At 37.8% G+C, this 22,406-nt stretch overlaps 1 protein-coding gene across 4 annotated transcripts in view; it reads right to left on the minus strand.

Annotated features, from left to right (window-relative positions):
- CRLF1 (cytokine receptor like factor 1) overlaps nt 1-21,881 on the minus strand; it is a 269,795-nt gene extending 247,914 nt beyond the window's left edge. For all 4 annotated transcript variants that reach the window (XM_075331305.1, XM_075331304.1, XM_075331306.1 and 1 more), the window contains exon 1: nt 21,636-21,881. In XM_075331305.1, the coding sequence (XP_075187420.1) occupies nt 21,636-21,690 (55 nt within the window). In that variant the 5' untranslated portion in view covers nt 21,691-21,881. The remainder of the gene's footprint in view (nt 1-21,635) is intronic.
- Nucleotides 21,882-22,406: the final 525 nt, after the last annotated feature.

Genomic DNA, 22,406 nt, shown 5'->3' on the forward strand with positions numbered 1-22,406 from the left:
ATCCGAGTGCTGTCCAATTTTTTCACAGATCTATAGACTTGTATTTCCAATTTTGATCTGACAATCAGATCAATATCAGACATGTTTTTTGCATATACTACTCAGTCCAAGAAAAAAATGTGACATGTGAACAGCCCCATAGACTGTCACAAGTGTGATTCATGAAAACTATAGATAGGAGCTATACGGTAAGACTGTGTGCGCACGTTGCGTTTTTTCATGGGTTTCCGCGGCGTTTTGAGCTGCAGCATTTTAATGCAAAATTGCATACTTTTTGATTTCCAGGCAAAGTCTATGGAAAATAGGGCTTTCTTGTGCGCACGATGCATTTAAAAATGCAGCGTTTTAGTTGCTTAAAATTTGTCAAAAATCTCTGCGTTTGAAGAAGCAACATGCCAATTGTTTTTGCCATTTTGGCAGCGTTTTGCTATCATTGAAGTCAATGATAATTATCAAAACGCATCCTAAAAGAAAATGCTAGCGTTTTACATGCTTTTTTGATGCTTAACGCATGCTTTTTTGACAAAATCAAAACATGCGTTTTTGACATTATTGTAAGGGAAAGCAGTTTCTAATTGCCCGTAGATCCATTCCGACATTAAAAAAAATGAGTGAAACAATATTGTTAGCTTATTTTGGACATAATTATTCAATTGTTATAATAATTTTTGGTAAATTATCATTATAGTGTATGATTTAAAGATTATTATTTTTTTTTCTATTTTTTCCTACTATTTGAATGTTCAAACTTTATTTAGTTGTGTATTTGTGTTGAAAACGCATCTCAATTTAAACACTGAAACTGCATGTAAATGCGGTCAAGATACGGCAAAAACGCTATAAATACGCCTGCTTATTTCCTGCGTTTATGTGGTAAAAAACAATTTTGACAATGACATTTTCTGCCAGAGGATGCGTTCATTTCTGCAAGTTACTGAACGCAACGTACGCACATGGCCTATAGCTATGTGCACACATTGCGTTCAGTAACTTGCAGAAATGATCGCATCCTCTGGCAGAATTTGTCATTGTCAAATTTGGTTTGGTTCAAAAGCGCAGGAAATAAGCAGGCGTATTTATAGCTTTTTTTTCCGTGTTTTGACTGCGTTTTACATGCAGTTTCAGTGCTTAAATTGAGATGCGTTTTCAATACAAATACACAACTAAATAAAGTTTAGTAAACATTCAAACAGTAGGAAAAAATGGAAAAAAAAAAAATAATAACCTTTAAATCATACACTATAATGATATTTTACCGAAAATGATTAATGTGATTTAATAATTATGTTCTAAATAAAGTAAAACTATTGTTTGACTCATTTTTTAAAGTTGGAATGGATGTGAGGGCAAATGGAAACCTCTTGACCTCACTATAATGCCAAAAACGCATGCTTTGATTTTGACAAAAAAGCATGCGTTTAGCATTAAAAAAGCATGTAAAACGCTAGAAATTTCTTTAAGGATGCGTTTTGATAGTTCTCATTGACTTCAATGTTACCAAAATGCTGCAAAATGCTCAAAACAATTGACATGTTGCTTCTTCAAACACAAAGATTTTGACACATTTTTGTCACAAAAACGCAGCGTTTTTGGACACATCGTGAGACCACAATATGCCTATTTCCCGTAGACTTTGGTTGGAAATCAAAACGCATGCATTTTTGCATTAAAACGCTGCAGTTCAAAACGCTGCGGAAACACATGAAAAAACGCAACGTGCGCACATAGCCTAAAACTGACATGTGAATGAACCCTTCCTGGGATTCTAGGATGCAATGGGTGCCAAACCACTGTTTGGCTGTGTCCACACTTTGCGTTTCCACCTGTGTTTCACCTGCTTTTCTGCTGCGTTTTGAACTGCAGTGTTTTCATGCCAAAATGCATGCGTTTTGATTTTCCAGCAAAGTCTTTGGTAAAAGTGGATTTCTTGTCCGCATTTTGCATTTCAAATTGCTGTGTTTAATTTGCATAATTTTGGGCAAAAACTCAGCGTTCAAAGAAGCAGCATGTCAATTGTTTTTGCCATTTGGGCTGCGTTTGCTAACATTGAAGTCAATGAGAAGTTCTAAAAAGCAAGTAACATCAAAATTCCAGCGTTTTACATGCTTTTTGGCTGCAGAAAACATGCGTTTTGGACTACATAAACGCATGCGTTTCTGACATCAAAATAATGGAATGATATGTCCCTTTACACACACATAGTCCGACAATTAAATTAATGAAAAATATTAATTTATTGGAATTTTAGCGATAAATAGTATAAAACCGCTATAATTTTATTAAATATAACTAATTATGAATTATTTAATTATATTTGTTTTATTTTTTTTCCATTTTTTCATAGTGTTTGACTGTTTAAACTTTATTTAGCAGTGTCTTTACGTTCAAAACGCATCTGTCTTTAAGCAATGGAAAAGCATGTAAAAAGCGCAAAAAACGCGGCAAAAACACACACGTATTTACCGCGATTTTGTGGTGAAAAGCAACTTTGGCAAAAGCAATTTCTGCCAGAGGATGCGTTTTGAACTGCAACTACGACGACGCAAAGTGCGGACACAGCCTTTGAGGGCAGTTTTGGTACAGATCATGATTACATCCACTCATAGGGCTGACTGCTCAGTTTTTTTATTCAAATACATTACACAACATAACCAATCATAAGCATAAAAATCTAATTCTGACATTTCTTTAGTAAGAGGCAAAGTTATGTATTTTTCTACAGAGATGTAGTGGCAGAGCATAATATGCAAGTATTATATTCATAAATAACATTAAAAATAATCTCCTTATTTACTAAATTAATTGCATGGAATATTTTGAAAAAGCAAGAAAGTGCTGCATATCAGATGTTCACTGTACTCCTGCACAAGAGCCACTTCATCCATGGCTTTAGCACGGAAGGGGTTACATTTGTACCAAGTAGAGTGGAACAAATTTAAGCCAGATACTAACCAAGAACTTCTGTGTACAAAGGACCCCAAGGTTGATTTGAGCAATATAAACACTAGACAGACTTCCATGTGTACAGCGCAGTTCTGCTTCACAGGGATCTCTGCTAGTGTAAAATATGAACAAGTTCAATGTAAGAGTGGAATTATGATAGAGACATCAAGCTTCAAAGGATCAAATAACAGATAATTCCCTATTCTGATTCACATACATCCTTCAGCATACTTCAAACAATGTGACTGCTTCAATATTCACAAGCAGTAGTTCTTTGTTATACGGATTGAAGCACACAGGTGGAATTGCTTGGTTTTAGAAATGTATTGAAGGGGTTGTCCACTACTTTGACATCACCTTTTTAAATGGAAAAAAAAAGGCACAACAATAACACACAAACATCTAGAGAGCCAGTGCCAACCTTACTTTAGAGCTGGCGTAGCCAAGAGTAAATATAATCATGCTCAAAAGTGTTGGCATTTGGCACCTTTGAAATTGTTGAGGAAAATTAAATATTTCTCCCCCGAAAAACATTGCAATTACACATGATTTGTTATAAACAGATTTATTTCCTTTGTGTGTATTGGATCAACTCAAAAACAAAAAAAAGAGAAAAAAAAGAGGAAAATTGGATATAATTTCACAAAAACCTTCAAAAATGGTCTGAACAAAATTGTTGAAACCTTCAGGTTAATTATTTGGTGGCACACCCTTTGGAATAAATAACTGCAATCAATCACTTACTATATCCATCACCAAGCTTCTTACACCCCTCAACTCGAATTGTGGACCACTCTTCTTTTGCAAACTGCTCCAGGTCTCTCATATTTGAAGGGTGCCTTCTCGCAACAGAAATTTTAAGATCTCTCCACAGGTGGTCAATGCAATTTAGATCCAGACTCACTGCTGGCCACTTCAGAAGTCTCTAATACTTTGTTCCATCCATTTCTGGGTGCTTCTTGAAGTTTGTTTAGGATCATTGTCTTGCTGGAAGACCTATGACCTAGAATGCAAACCCAGCTTTCTGACACTTGGAACTACATTGTAACTTAATATCCTTTGGTACTCTTCAGATGTAATGGTGCCTTACACACAGTCAAGTCACACAGTGCCCAATGCAGCAAAACAACCCCAAAATATCTTTGAACCGCTATATTTGACTGTAGGTACAGTGTTATTTTCTTTGTAGTCATCAATCAATTTTCAGGAAATAGTAAAATGATGTGCATCTGACCACAAGATGCTTTCCTTGATGGATTTTGGCTTATTCACATATGTATCACTGCATCCCTGCCTTTCCCTTCCTGCACGGATGTGCTGTTGCAGCATCCAAGGGGCAGATGTCGTCAAGCATGGGGGGGTCTCGTACCTGAGTTACTTGTCAGCGGTCTGGTGTGATCATTTGGCATGTCGCGATGGCCTGCCCGGCTTTGTGCCCCAAGGTGTACACCAATCAGGAGGGAAGATGATAGGGGTAGTAGTAGGATGAATGTCATGATGCCACCTGTGGTATGTGGCCAGGGATTAGCTTTCGCTGTTCTCCGGGGTGGATGGTAGTAGCAGCCAGAGATAGTATTGCTCCCCACAGGTGGAGTGGACCCCGGGAAGGAAGATGAGGGGAGTAGTGATGGCCTTTGTCACCAAGGCACAGCATAATAAGAGACCGAGTTGGTTGCTGTGGTTCCAGGTGTCTTTACACACTCTTTGTGCCGCTTGCCCGGGTAGTACCAGTCACCCGCTAAGATGTGCCCCGTCGACCTCGGATAAATTGTAAGAAGTCACCAGTGTTTGAAAGAAGAAAGTCCTTTTTCAGAGTTGCCCTTGCAATACTCTGTAGCGACTTGAACCTCAGGAGCACCACATTCCCTCAGAAAATGGCAGCACTACCGGGCTGCAGCTAAAAGAATTAGTACACGGCAATATATTTGTATGCATTAAGCAAATAACATAATCTTCCATTTATGGGAGGCACCATTAGTTAACAGTTTCAAACATTTTCAACAGTTACCCATCAGCAGTATCATCACGCAATTAATATCAACATTTGCACATGAAATAGAAAAACAGTTATTCTTGCTTGACTGCTGGTGGTGCCAGAGGACTGGTCCCAACCCCCTAGCTCTGTGCATTCAATGCACACCAACGGTCAAAGTGTCCAACTTTATTGCAACGCTGGCAGATCGGCTGCCCATCAGCATCATAACAATCAGGAACTTGTGGAAGCAGGGCTCTCCAGCATCGCCGCCAGGGGAGGTCATCAGCACTGGAAGCCAGTTCAATGGTTACAGGTGGCTGAGTCCCTTGTTTAGGTTGCACCGCTTTGATCAGAGCAGCCATACTCAGTTCCAAGACCTGGAGCCATAGTTCATCAATGGAGTCTTTATCCAGAGTCAGTTCACTGGCTGGTTAAGATGCTGGTTTTTGGCCAAGGGATACACTAAAAAAAAACAACCGGTACTGTCTACGTTTAAAGTCAGTCAGGGTTTTCGGCAGTGGGGCTCTCCCTTGCACTCTTTCTGGGCTCTTTTTTTTTTTGCGCTCTTTTAGAGTCCCGCCCACGAAGGCACCCCCTTCTTTTCCCACGCTACCCAAGCAATTGCGACTGTCCTTTTTTAAGCAATACGGTTAACACAGTCCAATAAGGCGCACAGTACCCGAGTTTTTCCCGGGCACGTTATCCTGTTCTTGAGGCCAAAATGTAGCACCCTGGTGGCAGGGGTTGTCAGGCACGGGGGGTCTCATACCTGAGTTACTCATTACCGGGCTGGTGTGATGATCTGGGATGCCGCGGTGGCCTGCCCTGCTTCGTGCTTCGAGGTGTACACCAATCAGGAGGGAAGATGATGGGGGTAGTAATAGGATGAATGTCGTGATGCCACCTGTGGTATGCAGCCAGGGATTAGCCGACACTGCCGTCGCTGTCCTCCGAGGTGGATGGTAGTAGCAGCCAAAGATGGTATCACTCCCCCCAGGTTGACAGGGCCCCAGGCAGGAAGAGGAAGGGAGTAGTGATGGCGATGGCCTTTGGCACCGAAGCGCGGGGCGGTGGCGCCGGTAATAAGAGTCAGTTGCTGCAGTTCCAAGTGTCTTTACTCATTCTTTGTGCTGCTCGCCCGGGTAGTACTGGTCACCCACTGTGATGTACCCCGTCGACCTCGGATAGGATGGAAGACGTCACTGGTGTTTAAAAGAAGAAAGTCCTTTTCAGAGTTGTTCTTCCAGCCAAGAGAAACCTGGGCTGAGTGCTCCGCTCCAAGCTGCAGGACCCGTGAAGAGAAGAAAGTGGTGGTGGTGTCGTGTCCCAGAACTGGTGTTATAGGTACATTGACTAGTGATTGTGTTAGTTTGCTGCTATTTCTACCCCAAGTGGAACCCGCCCTCCACTCCAGGTGGTTGTCCTAGTGACCAGGACAGTCCCAAGCTTTGTGTTGGCCATCCCCCTGCCCACTCTAGTCCAGCTTCCCTGTGAGAAGGCTCCTAAGCTTTATGTAAGGTATGAATGTGGAAAACCGGTAATTAACCCCCTCCTTACCCGAGGCGAATATCGCACCTAAAATAAGGTGCAATACTCTGTGGCGGCTGGAGCCTCAGGGGCACCACACTGTCACTCCCTGCTGCAGTCGGCTTCTTCTATGCTGCCCGCCATTTCTCCTTTCTCCTATACATGGGTTTCTCCTCCTCCTGCCTCCCCTGTCTGTGCGTGCATCACAGGACCTCTGGGAGTGCTTCTAAGCAGTGCATGCTCGCCACTGCCCCTCTCTTAAAGGACCAGCCCGCCACTCCTTGGAAGTGCCTCTTAACCTGTTGCTGAGAATTACTGGTTATTTAAGGCAAGCCCCCATTAGGGGAGTTACCTGTTCAACACCATCTGTTCCTAGTCAGTTGAGTTCGGTCTAGTCAGTTGTCAGGTCATTCTATCTGTCCTGTCCTGTACCTGGTCCCAGTCCATCCTGCCTGTAGGCAGAAACATAGAGTAACTCCGGCACACTAACGCTTTCCCATAGACCCGCAACACACATCCGTTTTTTTTTGTACGTGTGCGGTATGTATTTGCATGTACTGGAGATACGGAGACACGAAGACCCATGTTATTCAAAGGTAGATGGCACACACACGTAAAATCACACGGAACATGTGTCCGTGTGGTAAGTATGTGTGTGCGCTTTTCTACACAGACGACATGTCCATTTTTGGCCGGCAGCACGCAGGCACGGACCTGCTTTAGTCTATGGGTCCGTGCCTGCACGGACCGCACACGGAGTATGTCCGTGTTCAGCACGTATCGTCCGTGTCCGTTTTTAATCACAAAATCTGAAACACTTGTTACCAATCTATTAGGTCAATTGAAGGCAAACAAAAACACCAGGATCTCATGATGAATGATTAGCAACGTTAATTGGGTAAGAATGCGGGCCTTTATAAACGGACAGCACACGAACAGCACACGTATTTTATTTCAATACGGACATTCCACACGCACACACGGCTCACATACGCCATCACATGGATGCCATACGTACCGGAGAAGCGCCCCTAAAAATCGGAACACGGACCGGTAAAACGGACCGTGAGACACGTACGTTTTTTTTGCGGAAGTGTGTTTTAGGCCATAGTGACTGAAGAAAACACAGGAAAATTGATGTAAAAATCCTTCTCTTTTATTTTACTTTGTTAGTGCAAAAAGTGGAACAAAAGGTGGCTGTACAAGGGTCCACCAGGTGACGTTTTGGTCTATCGGCCTTCCTCAGGTCGGACAGACTAGATACAATATTAACAGGTGTAGAAAACAGAACAAAAGGACATCCATCAATATAGATAATGAAGCATATTCAAATGACATATATTAAAGTACAAGGAGATAATGAAGAGACAATGGTATAGACTCTTGAGTACAAATCATAGTGCGGGGAATAAGGAATGAGAATCGTAGGAATGGGTGCCGTATATGAATGGCGTGGATATGTGAAAACCGTATATGCATATATACACTCATATGAAAGAACACTTGTGCATTCTCAGACCAGTGGTGAGATAGGGTCAGGTATGGCATACAAGGCAAGGCAGCTCACCTAGAGAACAGCAGGGTGGGTCTAGCCTTTCCTGCTCCTAACTGGCTATCAGCCCGTCCTGCCTGTTGGCACCTGGTCCCAGTCCTGTCTTGCCTGTACCTAGCTACCAGACCATCCTGCCTGTTGGCACCTGGTTTCAGTCCTGTCCCACCTGTACCTGATGCCTTGTTGGTACTAGTCCTGCCTTGTTGGTACTAGTGACTTTGCCAGTTCATCCTGCCCAGCTGCTGCAAGACACTCTGCCTGTCTGTCCTGGCCCTGCCATCTCCCTTGCTAGTGACTTTGCCTCTCCGTCCAGCCCTGCTGGCGCAAGAGACTCTGCCTGTTCATCCTGGCCCTGCGATCTGACTTGCTAGTGACTTTGCCTGTTCGTACTGCCCTGTTGCTGCTAGAGACTCTGCCTGTCCGCCCCGTCTGTGTTTTCTGCCTTGAGCCACTCTGGTAGTCCCTGTCTGAACTTGAGACTCAGTCCTGCCTGCTCCTGTATCCGTCCCTGTCTTGGGGTTCAGCTGACACAGTCCCGATCCTCCAGCTAGTATATTAGGGTCTTTTTTTACGTGCCCATAGACTTGAATGGGCAAGTCTTATCTGAGACTCAAATAGAAAAGTGCATGCTCGGTCCATGTGGGAAAAAAAGCAAGTTCGTGTAAAACTCCAGTCTGAAAGAAAGAGTCCTTAGGGGTACTTTGCACACTACGACATCGGAGCTGCGATGTCGGTGGGGTTAAATCGAAAGTGACGCACATACGGCATCGTTGTCGACATCGGAGTATGTGAATCGTTTTTACTGCGATTAACGAGCGCAAATGTGTCGAAATTGTATGATCAATGTAGTGTCGGGCATTTCCATAATGTCGCTGCAGCGACAGGTACGATGTTGTTCCTCGTTCCTGCGGCAGCACACATCGCTGTGTATGAAGCCGCAGGAGCAAGGAACATCTCCTTACCTGTGTCCCGGCTGCAATGAGGAAGGAAGGAGGTGGGCGGGATGTTATGTCCCGCTCATCTCCGCCCCTCCGCTTCTATTGGCCACCTGACGTGTGACGTCGCTGTGGTGCCGCACGACCTGCCCCCTTAGGAAGGAGGCGGGTCGCTGGCCAGAGCGACGTCGCAGAGCAGGTAAGTGCATGTGAAGCTACGGCAGCTATCACAAGATATCGCATGTGCGACGGGGCGGGGACTATCGCGCTCAGTATCGCTACAATCGGCCTGTGATGTCGTAGTGTGCAAAGTACCCCTTAGGCTAAGTTGCTACGATGAGTATTTGGTGTGTTTTTGCTGCTGCAGATTTTCTGCAACATTTCTGCACCAGGTTAACTAAATTACTACTCATGTTTATTTATTTGATTTGTTTCTTTTTAATATATCATGTTTTAAATAAAACTATTTTTTTAACTTTCTATTACATAGCTTTTACATAGCATTAATAAAACTATAAAGTTGTGGTGAATTTCATGCAATTGTAGCATTTCTACTGTTGAAAAACAATAAAACGCATGTGCGTTTTTACCTATGGATTTCGTCAGCTCATTTAAGTCTATAGGGAAAATCTACAAAAAAAAACAACCTAATTTAGTGCAGAAGACAGATGCTGGAACTGTAATGCTCCGATATAGGTCGTAGAGAAATCAAATTCCCATCATGGGAACCTAGGAATGGAAACTGTAGCAGTATCACTACAGGCCAATGAGGTGGATAGTTAACATGTTCATGTATTTGGTATTACCAGGACAATTTGCCATTAAAAGTGTAAAGACGTTAGTTATTTGAGACAGAGTAGATATTAATTCAATATCTCAGTGTTCGATCTATGTATCAACAGCTTTTTTCAAATTTTTCAATAAAGATTCATACTATTACATTTTAGCATTTTAGAATGTGCAGCCAATCAATTCTACATGGTTTGCTTCTTATTTGGATTATATACGTTTTACACAAATTTGTTTAGCACTCATTCAATATACAGGTGGTTTAAGATTTTTTCTTTAGCCAATTTAAGGACATTTTCAGCTATTAAAATCGGTATTCGTTGTGTTCTAACAGTTATGGTATATGCACATGTTCAGTATTTTAGCTGATTTTTTGTAAATAAAAACTCATTGTTGTAATACATACGGCTTTCAATATGTGCAGTTTTAATGCATTTTTTCTATATTTTGCATTTTTATTGTGTTTTTAATATTTTTTTATGCGATCATTTGAATAGGAAAAAAATGCTACAAAAACTTTGAAAGAAATGAGATGCTACAGCTTTGAAATTAATAGCATTGATGATTAAAATCAACAAGGAAAAAGTAAGCCACAAGTGCATCAGGTTTTGCAAATCTTATGCATTGTGCAGGTACTGTAAAGCACAGTGTTTTTTTACACATTAAAAAAATCCTGAAAAAACACTGCGCACATGTTCAGAATCTGCAGCCCTTCTTCCTTTGTATGAATGCCATATGTGATATTTTTGTTAAGGGACAACATGCATTAGAATGTATGGCTATGAAATTAGAGTTTTTTGCAACAAATATTTAGATGGTCATGTGAATTTTTATTTTAATATCTCTAAAGGTAGGAAGTAATTAATTTTATGAAATAGCAAAATGTGAATTTATTGACTATAATAATAATAATAATAATAATAATAATAATAATAATAGAAATAATAAAAAAAATAAAGTTCAAGATATTTAGAAAGCTGCACCAGGCCCATATTTTACAGCTAATAGAGAAATCATTGCAAAACAAACAAGAACAGGTAAGTACTCTATCAAAGGGATCAAACGTGTGTTGTGCATCTGGAATCTTGTTGAAATCTGCCTGCAAGTGTTACAAATAGTCACAAATCAACACAAGATCTACTTGTTTTTTTTCACTGCTTGAATAAGGTCTCAAGTGAGTAAAATATTGCTCAGCAGAGATAAAAGACTGGATCACAAGCGAGCTTCTTATGTACCTATTATTTTCCTGTAGCTTTAGGGCTGACATTTTTTATAAATCTCTTCCTTTTTATTAACATGCTGCCTGCAGCATTTAATCATTGTGACTTCTCACTAAGCATCACATATCGGATCACACAGGGGTAGAGGTAACACCTTGGACATTTATTTATCCATCTAACATCAAAGGGATGACAGCACACACAAAATTGGAAAAATAGAGATATTTTACTGTCTGTCTCAAAAATATTAACTGTTAATAAATAGTGAAAGATTATTCCTTAGGTGGTAAATTATGTATGTAGTTGGAAATGCTAAATACTTCAATGAAATAAATCACTGGCAAGTTTGTATACTTTTAACTCTTGTTATTTTTTTCATTACAGGCTAACTCAGCAGACTAAAAGATATTATGCTCAATGTTTTATGGTACTTTATAGGCTTATGAAAATGAAAATTTGTATAAAAAAGGAGAAAATTTACATTGTAATGTATTTTGTGTAGCAGAGTTTTAAAAGATTATTTGTGTTCTTTTAGCTGAATATGATGTCTTTAAAATGTATTATTTAGGTTTATAGGTTTAGTTATACCAGAACCCTATATATATATATATATATATATATATATATATATATATATATTAGTATATATACAGTGGCACTTATAAAGTATTGCTAATACATTAATTGATGGTTTCTTAACAAGCACTAAGTTAAGAATTTAGAAATGACTATTCAGGTTCTATGTCTTTTATGTTCTCTCTTGACACTGTACCATATGTAGCACTCTATTTAGTATTACACCAAAGGAAGAAGTTTGTTTAAAAAAAATCCAACATATTAGATGTGTTAATTATTAAAATGTCCTAATTGAAACAGGTGCCATTGTTAGGGTAGAGTCCCACTTGCGTATGACTCGCACAAGTGCAATGTGAGAAAATCTCGCATTGCACTTGGCCCCGTGTTAGATAATGCTGCAGCTCAGATCTGCGTGTTTTTTTTCTGAGCCCTAAACGGACTGAGGAAAAAATCGCAACATGCTGTGATTGTCTGCGAGAGCCGTATCACTCGCACCCATTCAAGTGTATGGGTGCGAGTGAAACATTGGACTGCACTCGGATGTTATCCCAGTGCAGTGCGATATAAGTACAAGCTGACAATGGAGGAGATGGTGAGATTAACCCCTCCCTTTCCTCCGCAGCACCCACTCTCTCCTCCACAGCTGTGACACGATTGCAAGATCAGGTCACAGTCGCATGACACTCGGCTCACGCTCACAGCAGAGCCTGAACGGGGGGTCATTAGCATATCGCATCCATTGCTCTTGTATCGGATGCCATACGCTAATGTGACTCCAGACATAGTTTGCATTGTAACATCCATGTCTGTAGCTCTGAGGGTTAGTTACCTGAAGTGATTTCTAACAAGTAAAATGTGTCTGAGGCGGATAAAGTGCCCAGTCTTATGTGCCCTCATTTTAAAATAAACACGTTCCATCTAACAAATTTAAACAATCAATTAGAAATATTTACCTTATATGTCTATATACAGCTGAGAATATAAGAATCTCAGATTATTTTAGCAATATATGAATAATTTACAGTGTATTGTTTACTCTGGCCTTTCATGTCCACCTGTAGGGACTGCTTCTTTGTTTCATACCAAAGCCTTAGGAAACGCTAGGTGACCCATGAGGGTTTTTGAGGCCCATCAATAGAGCCAATGTAATTTAATGCAGGTTTGAATAGTATGTATGTACCTCATCATTATATGTATCCTTCTCTACCTCCTCCCTAACCTCTTTGACGGCGTTTAGAACAGAAACATGTCTAAATGCCACTGACGTGTTAAACAAGACTACTTTGTATGGGACATTGCTAAAGCAAAACAAACTTATTGCCTAATAAGACAGGAGGATAGAGTAATGTTATTTTATTTAATGAGCAAGAACAGATTGCTTCACCATGCGGATCTGTTTATGAGATTACAGTATATTGAATGGAACAGCTAATGATCAACTAATTTATTCTTAAGTGCCAGGAAACAAGAAAACACAGGCTTCTCGTTTGATGGTTATGTGATTTCTGTACTTTATAGTAGTATAGGATCACATATCCCACACATCTGTCATTAATATGATATAGTATAGCCATCACACCTACAAGGAGAATAGAAGGAGCTGGAATAAAGAGTTGCAGGGGGTAGAAGGATCATTGGAATGATGGCAGATGCATCAGAAATAGTAAAGAACATATTTAGCACACATTGAAATTCAGAAATATGCATTTACAAGCTTCTCAGATGGGCTTTATACATGTGTTTATGGAAAGCAGAACAATAGAAAAGAAAACGCTTCATATAATGATTTTTATATAGAGCATAAAACACTAACAATGTACAGCTTTAAGTACGGATTGAAAAATTGCAGTTCTTTTTGACATGTGTAAGTAACATTGGACCTTAGAACCATGGAGGAGGCTCAATGGCCCAGTCTGAATTCCTCTCAAATCCTGTGAAAGACAGTGGATCACAGACATTTAGCAAGCTACACTGCTGACTATAGATGATAGACCACTATAGATGAGAATTATAGTCTAGACAAAAATATTGCATGAAAAAAACAAGTCTGTAGAAGTTGAGATAATAAGAGAAAACTGGAGATAAAGGATGAATGGCTTTTGAGGTGCATTAATAAATGGTAAGTTTTGAACTTTATAGGAAGTTTTGAGCCGAGTTTGCTATGTGGAACTTTTTCATGATTTCTACTACTGTGCTGACAAAAATGTTGAGCTGTTATAAATTGCAATGTGTCCAGAACCAGCTCTGCAGCTCATGTACTGATATTATGAAGATGGTTGGTTTTTAGCTTTGCATGAGATATATCCAAATGCACTCTCCATGTAACAAAACACAAAGTATGATTGCCCATAGATACATATAATATATCCCTAAGGGTTGAAGTAATTCAAACATTGCTCACTGAAATCATCAATTCAGTGCGCTAACCAGCTGAGATGCGGAGCCTTACATGAGTCTATTGGTGATCCCAATTTAACTAGAATATATCAATTTTTATATATGTCTCACCTATGTCTCCTGCTACAGTTTTTACTTTTGACTTTGATTTAGTATAGATGAAGGCATAGAAAAGATATTAATGGAAGTCCTCTGCTCTAGTCAAAAAGCAGTTTAGGTTTCCCATGAGATTTGGGTGGCCCATGGGCATCCATTAACCCCTATTCAATGTTAGAAAATATTAAATAAATACTCAAATACTTTATAATGAGCAAAATTGCTCCTATTCTCATGTTCTTGACACAAGAACATGAGAAGACTGTGGATTAATATTACTATCCATGGTTATAATGAGAACATTTTGGGGGCTTAGGACTTAAAACTTTTTCTATTGCCATGCATATGGACATAACATCCATATATAATTTACCTATAACTAGTTTTAAATCTTATGGCAATTTATATAAGTCCTAGTTAGAGAAAGGGTTGTATCCAGCATCAAATTACATGGTTAAAAAATTCCACTTTATTGAAAAATAAGTATACAAAATATACAAAAGACGTATATATTAGCATTTTGGACGGTGAATTTAAAAGTTGTCCTTAGTGCTATGACTAAGGACTACTTTTAAATTCAACGTCCGAAACGCGTAAGGTGTTTCATGCACTCTGCCCGATCCCTCTGCTAATATATACGTCTTTTGTACATTTTTATACTTATTTTTCAATAAAGTGGAATTTTTTAACTATGGAATTTGATGCTGGATCCAATCCTTTCTCTAACTATGACTGACTACAGCCTGGCCTCCTGAAGGATCACAAGCACGCCTAGTCCTGCTGCACAGAGCTATATGGTAAGCTGGAGTTTCTTCTAATTTATATGTGTCCGTAAATCCAGATTTGCCAACAGCATCCCATTTTAGTCAAGGTGTTTGGCAAACATGTCTTGTACTATGACATTCATTAATTGTTTAATGGACCTTGGTTTGTGCCTAGGAGTCAGGTCATTGTGCACAAGCTACTGCAACAAACTAGGCAAGTTATAAACTATAATGTATAATATTGCTGTAACATTAAGATTTCCCTTGACTGGAACTAAAGATATTTCAAATTGACTAAAAATAACCCAATATATTTATCTATTTTTTTGCCAACCATTGTTGGCATTCACATTTAGGCAATGAGAGATCTCCAGAAATTAGAACCAGTTTGTTGTGGGATATTAATTGTCTTAAGAACTATAGTACTATAGAACTATAGTACCCCTTCCTTGCTCATGCAATGCCATTGTGCTTTATTTAATTTCTGGCAATATTTGGTATTGTGCATGATGATCTAATGTTTGAATGTTTACTGAAACCCATCCCAATCAAGATCCTTATATGCTTCATTCTTCTCCACTGAGTGGTCCTCTTCTGTAAGCCTGCAGATCTTTTTCCTTGTTGGCTATAAAGTGATTATAGACATTTTTCTTCCTTCTACTCTATTACATTTCTACTTTAGCTTGAGCAGAGATTAAATATCATTAGCTGGGGTTTTGATGTCTGAGATCTTCATCTTTTCTAAGTGTCAGTATTACTGACACATTCAAGCTTTAGCAATCCTACAAAATGTTAGAAATTAAAATTGATTTGGCTGTTTTTTTCTTGATGAAAACAAAATATTTTTTAGCATGTGACCCATTGTCTTTGATTGAAAATTCCCTATCTGATTTTTATATATAGCATCAGCTGTTGCCAGAGGGATGTAAAAAATGAAATCTCTTTTTCTTATGCCAAACATTTTTGTAACTAGAGTAGGTAAAACCTCCATGAAGTAGTAATTACGAACTTTGTGCCAAAGCAGTTTTGTCTTGTGCAAAGTGCAAATGAGAAACAATGTTCCCTAAAGTTTCCCTAGACAAATAACTGGTGCAGGGAGCTGTTTTCAGCACTGGACCATCTTTTGTAGCAGAACCATTGCTAATAAATAAATGAAAAAATCTGGTAATGAAATATGACCATATTATCTAATAATCATAGGACAGATGAGTATAGCTGACAGCATACTCTTCCAGTACTACTGACTTTAGTGAGTTAGCTCAATCTGTAGCTTGAATCTATGTCAACTAAGACTTTCCAGATATTAATTGGTTCCAACATAAAGTATTCTTTTTTTAATTTAAGGTTTCTTATCTTCTAGTTTCTTGATCTGGCCTTAAATGAATATTCCATGTATGCCCATTTGAGTTTCTATTGCAGATCGTCTTGTATTTTACAAGCACAGTTCAGGACATGCCATGTCTATAGCTGGTTCTGATTAATATGTAATTTAGCAAATAGTGTATTGAATCAGTTCGGCACTTGAACATAGGGAAATATGTAGTCTCTTAATATTCCCTTGACTATGTCAGATAATAATAGTTTATGTCTTATTTGGTCAAAAAGACACAATGCTATAGATAGAATTATGTTTCACATAAAGTTGTATATTAAGATAACTAATGACTAACTACAAATATATTCAATGTCTTAATGTGATCTAATAGTGGTTGAGTAGATACACAGGGTGGTAGGTGATTGTGCCACAAACATTAGAATGCCATCATAATACAGTTGTGTAAAACTAAAGGGTCTGTATTGCTTCCCAAACAAAGGCTGAATTAATGCCTCATGTTCTCATATGTTTGAGATTTATTTGTAAAAATAACATTGTTTTCTAGAAATTTTGATATGGCTTTCTTACTACCAGATAGATGTCATGAGGCCTTTAGAAACAACTATCTTTGTATAAATCTTAAAGGGGCCAGAAAATGCTGTGTTGATGATAGTTCTGAAATTTCTTCATAACTGGAGCGAAGTTTAAGAATGGCCCACAAGAAAATCTTGTTGTAGGGATTGTTTTGATAAAGATTCTATATCTGACCCTACTTATAATAGTAACTATTACCCAAATCAGACATATATAAATTTAGGGATAGTCTGCAAGCACTTAGTTATAGGGTACTTGGTCGGACTCATAATAGTGCACATTGTGAGCAATTCATTTGAGTAATGGTGATCTCATTTTGGGACAGCTCACATTGTAAGCTTTGTATTACACCCACACTATTAAGGTTCTTCTAAACTACACTTAGATCACCATAGAGATCAATGCATGGGAAATCAAGCAGGGTGGCTCGGGTCACACCCATGATACAAATGTTAAAATGCCGCATTTTATGACTGTGTCAAATTGGCCTTATGTAGAAAACCTATGACTATCATGTACTTGTATTAAAAAGCTGAACCAAATGTGAGTTTATCATATTTTACCATTGTTCTTGTCACTGAAGAAAGTTTATACCTATCTAATACTTCTGTAATTTATAGTGATTCCCGTACTGTTAACAGACTTACAAATATGATAGTCAAATAATTACGAAAAACGTATTGACTTGCTACTATGTAAATCAGCCAGACGATGTTGAACTAAGTTGTAAAGTTTGTAAATATCTTGTGTATTCCACAAAATAGTATCAGTTATCACTGTCTGGAGAGTTTGCTCATTAACTATGTGCCCATGTAATCCCCTTATCCCTACTGGGCTCATTATATTGGTAGTTACTGGAATATCCAGAGTGTACAGTAAGGGTTCTCTAGCTCTTTGAGAGTTTAGAGGTACAGTGGCTACATATTTCCTTATATAAAAGAAATGGATTTCACAGATCATTTTACTATTTTAAAAATACCAATGCATTGGTCTAGTCACAATCTACTATTCACCTTTGTGTTGGCTGTATTAAAAATGTCTAATAATGTTTTGAAATATTACATACATTCCATTTTATTCATTAGATAAAGTTTTGCATAAGCAAAAACTAAAAAGAAAGAATGACTGCTACGTGTATTGGTGAATGACAAAATAATTTAGATTATAGTAAAAAAATGAAAGAAGCAAAGGTTGTAGTTACCTTCACATTACATACAGAAATGTAAAAACTAATAGTGTGTTATTAACAAACTGTATCATTAAAATCTATTTTGTAAATTCAATATGTGGATGAAATTAGTGTAATTATAGCACGTTTGCCTAATATTTGGTTTGGGAGCCAATAACAATGGGTCTGAACACTAGACATTTTACTGATCAGCTTATGTTACAATGAACAAGGTATGCTTTATTAATGCTCTTCGTCTAATCATTACTATTACTTTAAAACCATAAATAACAGTTTCAGCCATTTAATTTTTCTTTGGGAAGTGTTACTTGATAAGAGAGGAGGGAGAATTGTACAGTTCTGGATTATTTTTTCTCACAAGAATTGCACTATATGTTTGGGGCAGAGAGTTGAAACAAAAGGTCATAACAGCATTACATTTACTAAATAAAATGTAAACTGTAGATAGTTTTCGGGAATAGAAACATATGCATGCACATAATTTGTTCATGCACTTCCATTTTACCATGGAGTCATAGTCCGATAGCGTGGAATGTTTACTTAGGAATTCATTTAGAAAACTTCCTGGTCTGTGGATGACAATTTTACCTGTAATCAATGGAAACCATATATCTGCAGGGCTTTTTTTTATTTGCCTCATCTAGCAACCAATAGACTATAATAAATAACATACGATTCCAAATCCCATCTGGTGCCACTTTGGACCACAAGAAAAAAAACATCTTTAATTTGGAAAAAGCATTCTACTTCTGTTCAGGATTTCTGATACTGAGAACCCCAGTGCTGCTTTCCTAATGATGAAACAAGGTAATTTAGGAACGAGGAGATGGTTTTAACAAGCACAAGATGTTTTTAACACGTACAATTCCATGTGACCTCAGGTCTGCTTTGTTGAACTGATTTTTATTACAATTTGGTCACTGAAAAGCAAGGAACAGGCCACTTGTTAAAGCAGACAGGAACCTTATTCCAGCAGTTAGTCCTTACAGGCAATAGAGAACTTGAGCTGAAAATGAAATTAAAGCTTTATTCCACATTCGTTAACACTGAGATGTCGGCCAAGAAACTGTGCATGATCATGCAGAATCAGTGGCTGAAATGTAAAGCATAAGGGTAGTGCTTGCATTATTACATTTCCTTTATTCTATAATGTTAATGCACTCAGGGCTTCCTGACTCGCTGGCGGACTTGTCTCCAGGCCAATAACACATTGCTTAAAGATACTTGTAGCAATTAAAATAAAATGATTAGGGTTAAATGGAGAAATTCCCATTTCACCCTTGCTTGTTTCCCCCATTCATTGGAATAAAATAAATTAATAACCGGCAGGACCATCAACATACGACTGACTACAACAACATAATAAGGCAGGAACATGCGACTGTAGACTGCTAGGTAGCAGGTATATTACTTCTACATGGAAGTGGATATGTAATATTTAGCTCACATGCTTTTAAACTGTTTCTAAGAACATATTTGTGTTTCCTGCAAATATTTATGTAGAAGGTGCATAGATCTAAAAGAAGATTCCCTATCCCTCTTCAACATTATAGATTTCTATACCGCCTCTCAGGTGTTGGGGAATGGCAAGCACCATTTTCAGGCTGAATGGATATAGCTGGGACTTTTACAAGAGAGAAACCAAATGCGGTTTTATACATGTGAACACACAAACTATGCCACCAATATAAAATAGTGTACAGAACAACACGTCTGACAGCAATCTATGGATTGGTTTTCAGTAAATAATGTTCTTCTTAAAGAGAAGCCATGCTATCACAAACAGAAAAACTGAATTGTCAATGAAAAGTGTGGCCTGTATATGTAGCAAATGTTATAATATATATATATATAAAACAAAGTGGTATCTGCACTCATACCAGGTGACAGTAGATTTGAATAACCAAGCTAAAGATTCAGTCCCAGGTAACAGTGCATCAATCCTATCATTGGTAATATGCTAAGAAGCTAATGCTAGGCCTTTTCTTGTAAATATCTTACATATTTTTGCAAAGACCGAGACTAGGTCTGACGTGTTAATGGCAACAATATGATAACCCTTACAGTCATTATTATTTCTTAAAGGGAAACTAGGCAGATGTGTACACTGCTGCAGGATGCTCACCAATTGCTACTTCCCTGCAGAATGTGCTGATAAATATAGTCCAGTATTGGCATATGTCACATGAATATAATGACATACATACATATTCTTATTTTTTTGTACCTTTTTTTAAAAAAGATTTTTAATTGGAGCAATTTGTCTGGAGTACTATTGAACCTATATATATCAGATCACATTACATAACCCGTGTGCCGCAAAAACATTACTCTTGGCGATAAACATTAGCATATATTAAAACATAAGTGTCAGTAACTCTATTAAAACATAGGCTCTGATGAGCATGCAGTGCTACATTTAGCATAGAAAAGTTCAAATACAGGTTGATTTTAAGAAACACTGATCAATACTAATATCTTAGAGACCAGAAAACTGGTGATTAAGGGTATTTAGAATTAGAGAAAATAGGTACCAGGTTCACGAGCAGCTAAGCTAGCATCCTATCATCTGTGTTCAGCTGCCTAGTACCATTACCTAAATGATTCTCAATTAATATATTCCTGCAAGCAACATATGCAAAGCTTGACCACTTGAGAACCTCTGGAAAGATTACATTTTCTGCCTTTCTTCAAGCAAGTCAAATCAGGAATTCACAGACCTCCAATTTATTCTTCCTGCTTTTACTTCAGACTTTGCATCCTCAGTGCATATAGATGTCATTTGGAGAAGCATTATTGTATACAGATCACTGCACTAGGGTGAGTTTGCGCACATGATCTTGTGTTTCTTAGCTTTGTATATTTTCACTATCCTCTAAAACAATAATTCCAGCAAGCGTTTTAAAGGCACAACGGAAACACTGCCAATCCTCAGGCAGAACAATTTATGTGTACGTACCTTTTCAATTTAACAAGGTCTGTTCCACAACTGTAGTCTCCTCATATGTTATAGGCTTTACTTTCCAGCTGAAAGCTGTACCACTACTGTTTAAATTTACATTCTTGTATCCGGTGCTTTCATCTCTATCTCTTTTTTTATGATAGGGGAATGTCAGTTTATTAACCTTATTCATTTCTACTACTATGCTGAGCAAAACACTATTTTGCCTTTCTGATGAAATACAAAAATTTAAAATGTATGCATACACGTGTGTATATATATATATATATATATATATATATATATATACACACACAAAAGCATTTTTGTTTTTGTATATGAATATACATATAATACGTATATATTCAATCACATAATCACATATATATGAACACAAGTGCGTATGTGTATATATACATTTGCAGTATATATATATATATATATATATATATATTAATTTTTTCATATCTAACTATATTACATTTCAATTTCTATATTAAATATGTGAATATATGCATATTTTGATATATGTATAAATAAATATATTAGGCAAATTTAGCAATTTTTTTAGGCATAAGAATATGCATGCTTATCTCAATATGCAAAATATTTATTAGGAAATTAGAATAAAACATTTCACCTATGATACATCTTATTATTCACTGATTCGCTTCTAGTCAAGCAAAAATTCACAAAAATCAACACATATATGATTAAATAATTTCTGAATTACTTTAGTATAAAGCTACATCACTGCTTTCAAATTATCCATAAACCTGTGTTAGCAATAATGAAAAGAAATATAAAAAAAATATTACTTACGAGTCAAGGAGTTCACAATTAATATGCATATCCATAGAAGCACTAAGGTGATCATATTTCAAGACTTTTTTAAATCCACTTGAGCACTTAAAAAAATTCCTCCTCGAATCTTGTAAATTCCAGAAGAATTTTTTTTTCCCGCTGGTAAGCACTGCTGTTAGAAAGTTGCTCGTCTATATGCTTTTATTATTATACAGATTTTTCTACATGAGCTACAGAAATAAGCGAAGCATGTATTGAGGAAACAGACAGCTTGCAGGTTAAGGAAAACCCTTTTGCAAGTCTGAGCAACTGAGAACTGACAAGCTAAATATGCCTGTAGCCCCATTCATTTCTCCGCCCACATGGGTTGCCAAAATTACCAAGCCCTACAGTGCTGGAGAAGATATTCTTTGCTATTCCTCCGCTGCCCCCTTTTTGTCATTCTCCCCTTTTTACTCCTTACGTCTGCTGACATTTCCTGATTCTTTTTTCCTTTCACTCAAGCTTCGTAAAAAACCTTCAGATGTGAGTCACAACCAGGAATTGTCTGAGTCGTTAAATGAGGTCACTTACAACATCACTTTTCCTGCCAAGGTTAATTTGTGTCGTCATTAAAATATCAAACTGGTGATGGCGTTAGAGTGTCAGAGCAGATATCAGCAGTTTTTGGATAAGTTAAGAATTAAGCAAAATGTATTATGAGCAATATCCAGAACGTTGTAATGCTCTAATTGTGATGTAAAATATCTCTCTAGGGTCACATTTACCAGGCATGTCTCTGTGAAGTAA

This window comes from Anomaloglossus baeobatrachus (assembly GCF_048569485.1).
Source record: "Anomaloglossus baeobatrachus isolate aAnoBae1 chromosome 1 unlocalized genomic scaffold, aAnoBae1.hap1 SUPER_1_unloc_5, whole genome shotgun sequence".
Classification (NCBI taxonomy): Eukaryota; Metazoa; Chordata; class Amphibia; order Anura; family Aromobatidae; genus Anomaloglossus; species Anomaloglossus baeobatrachus.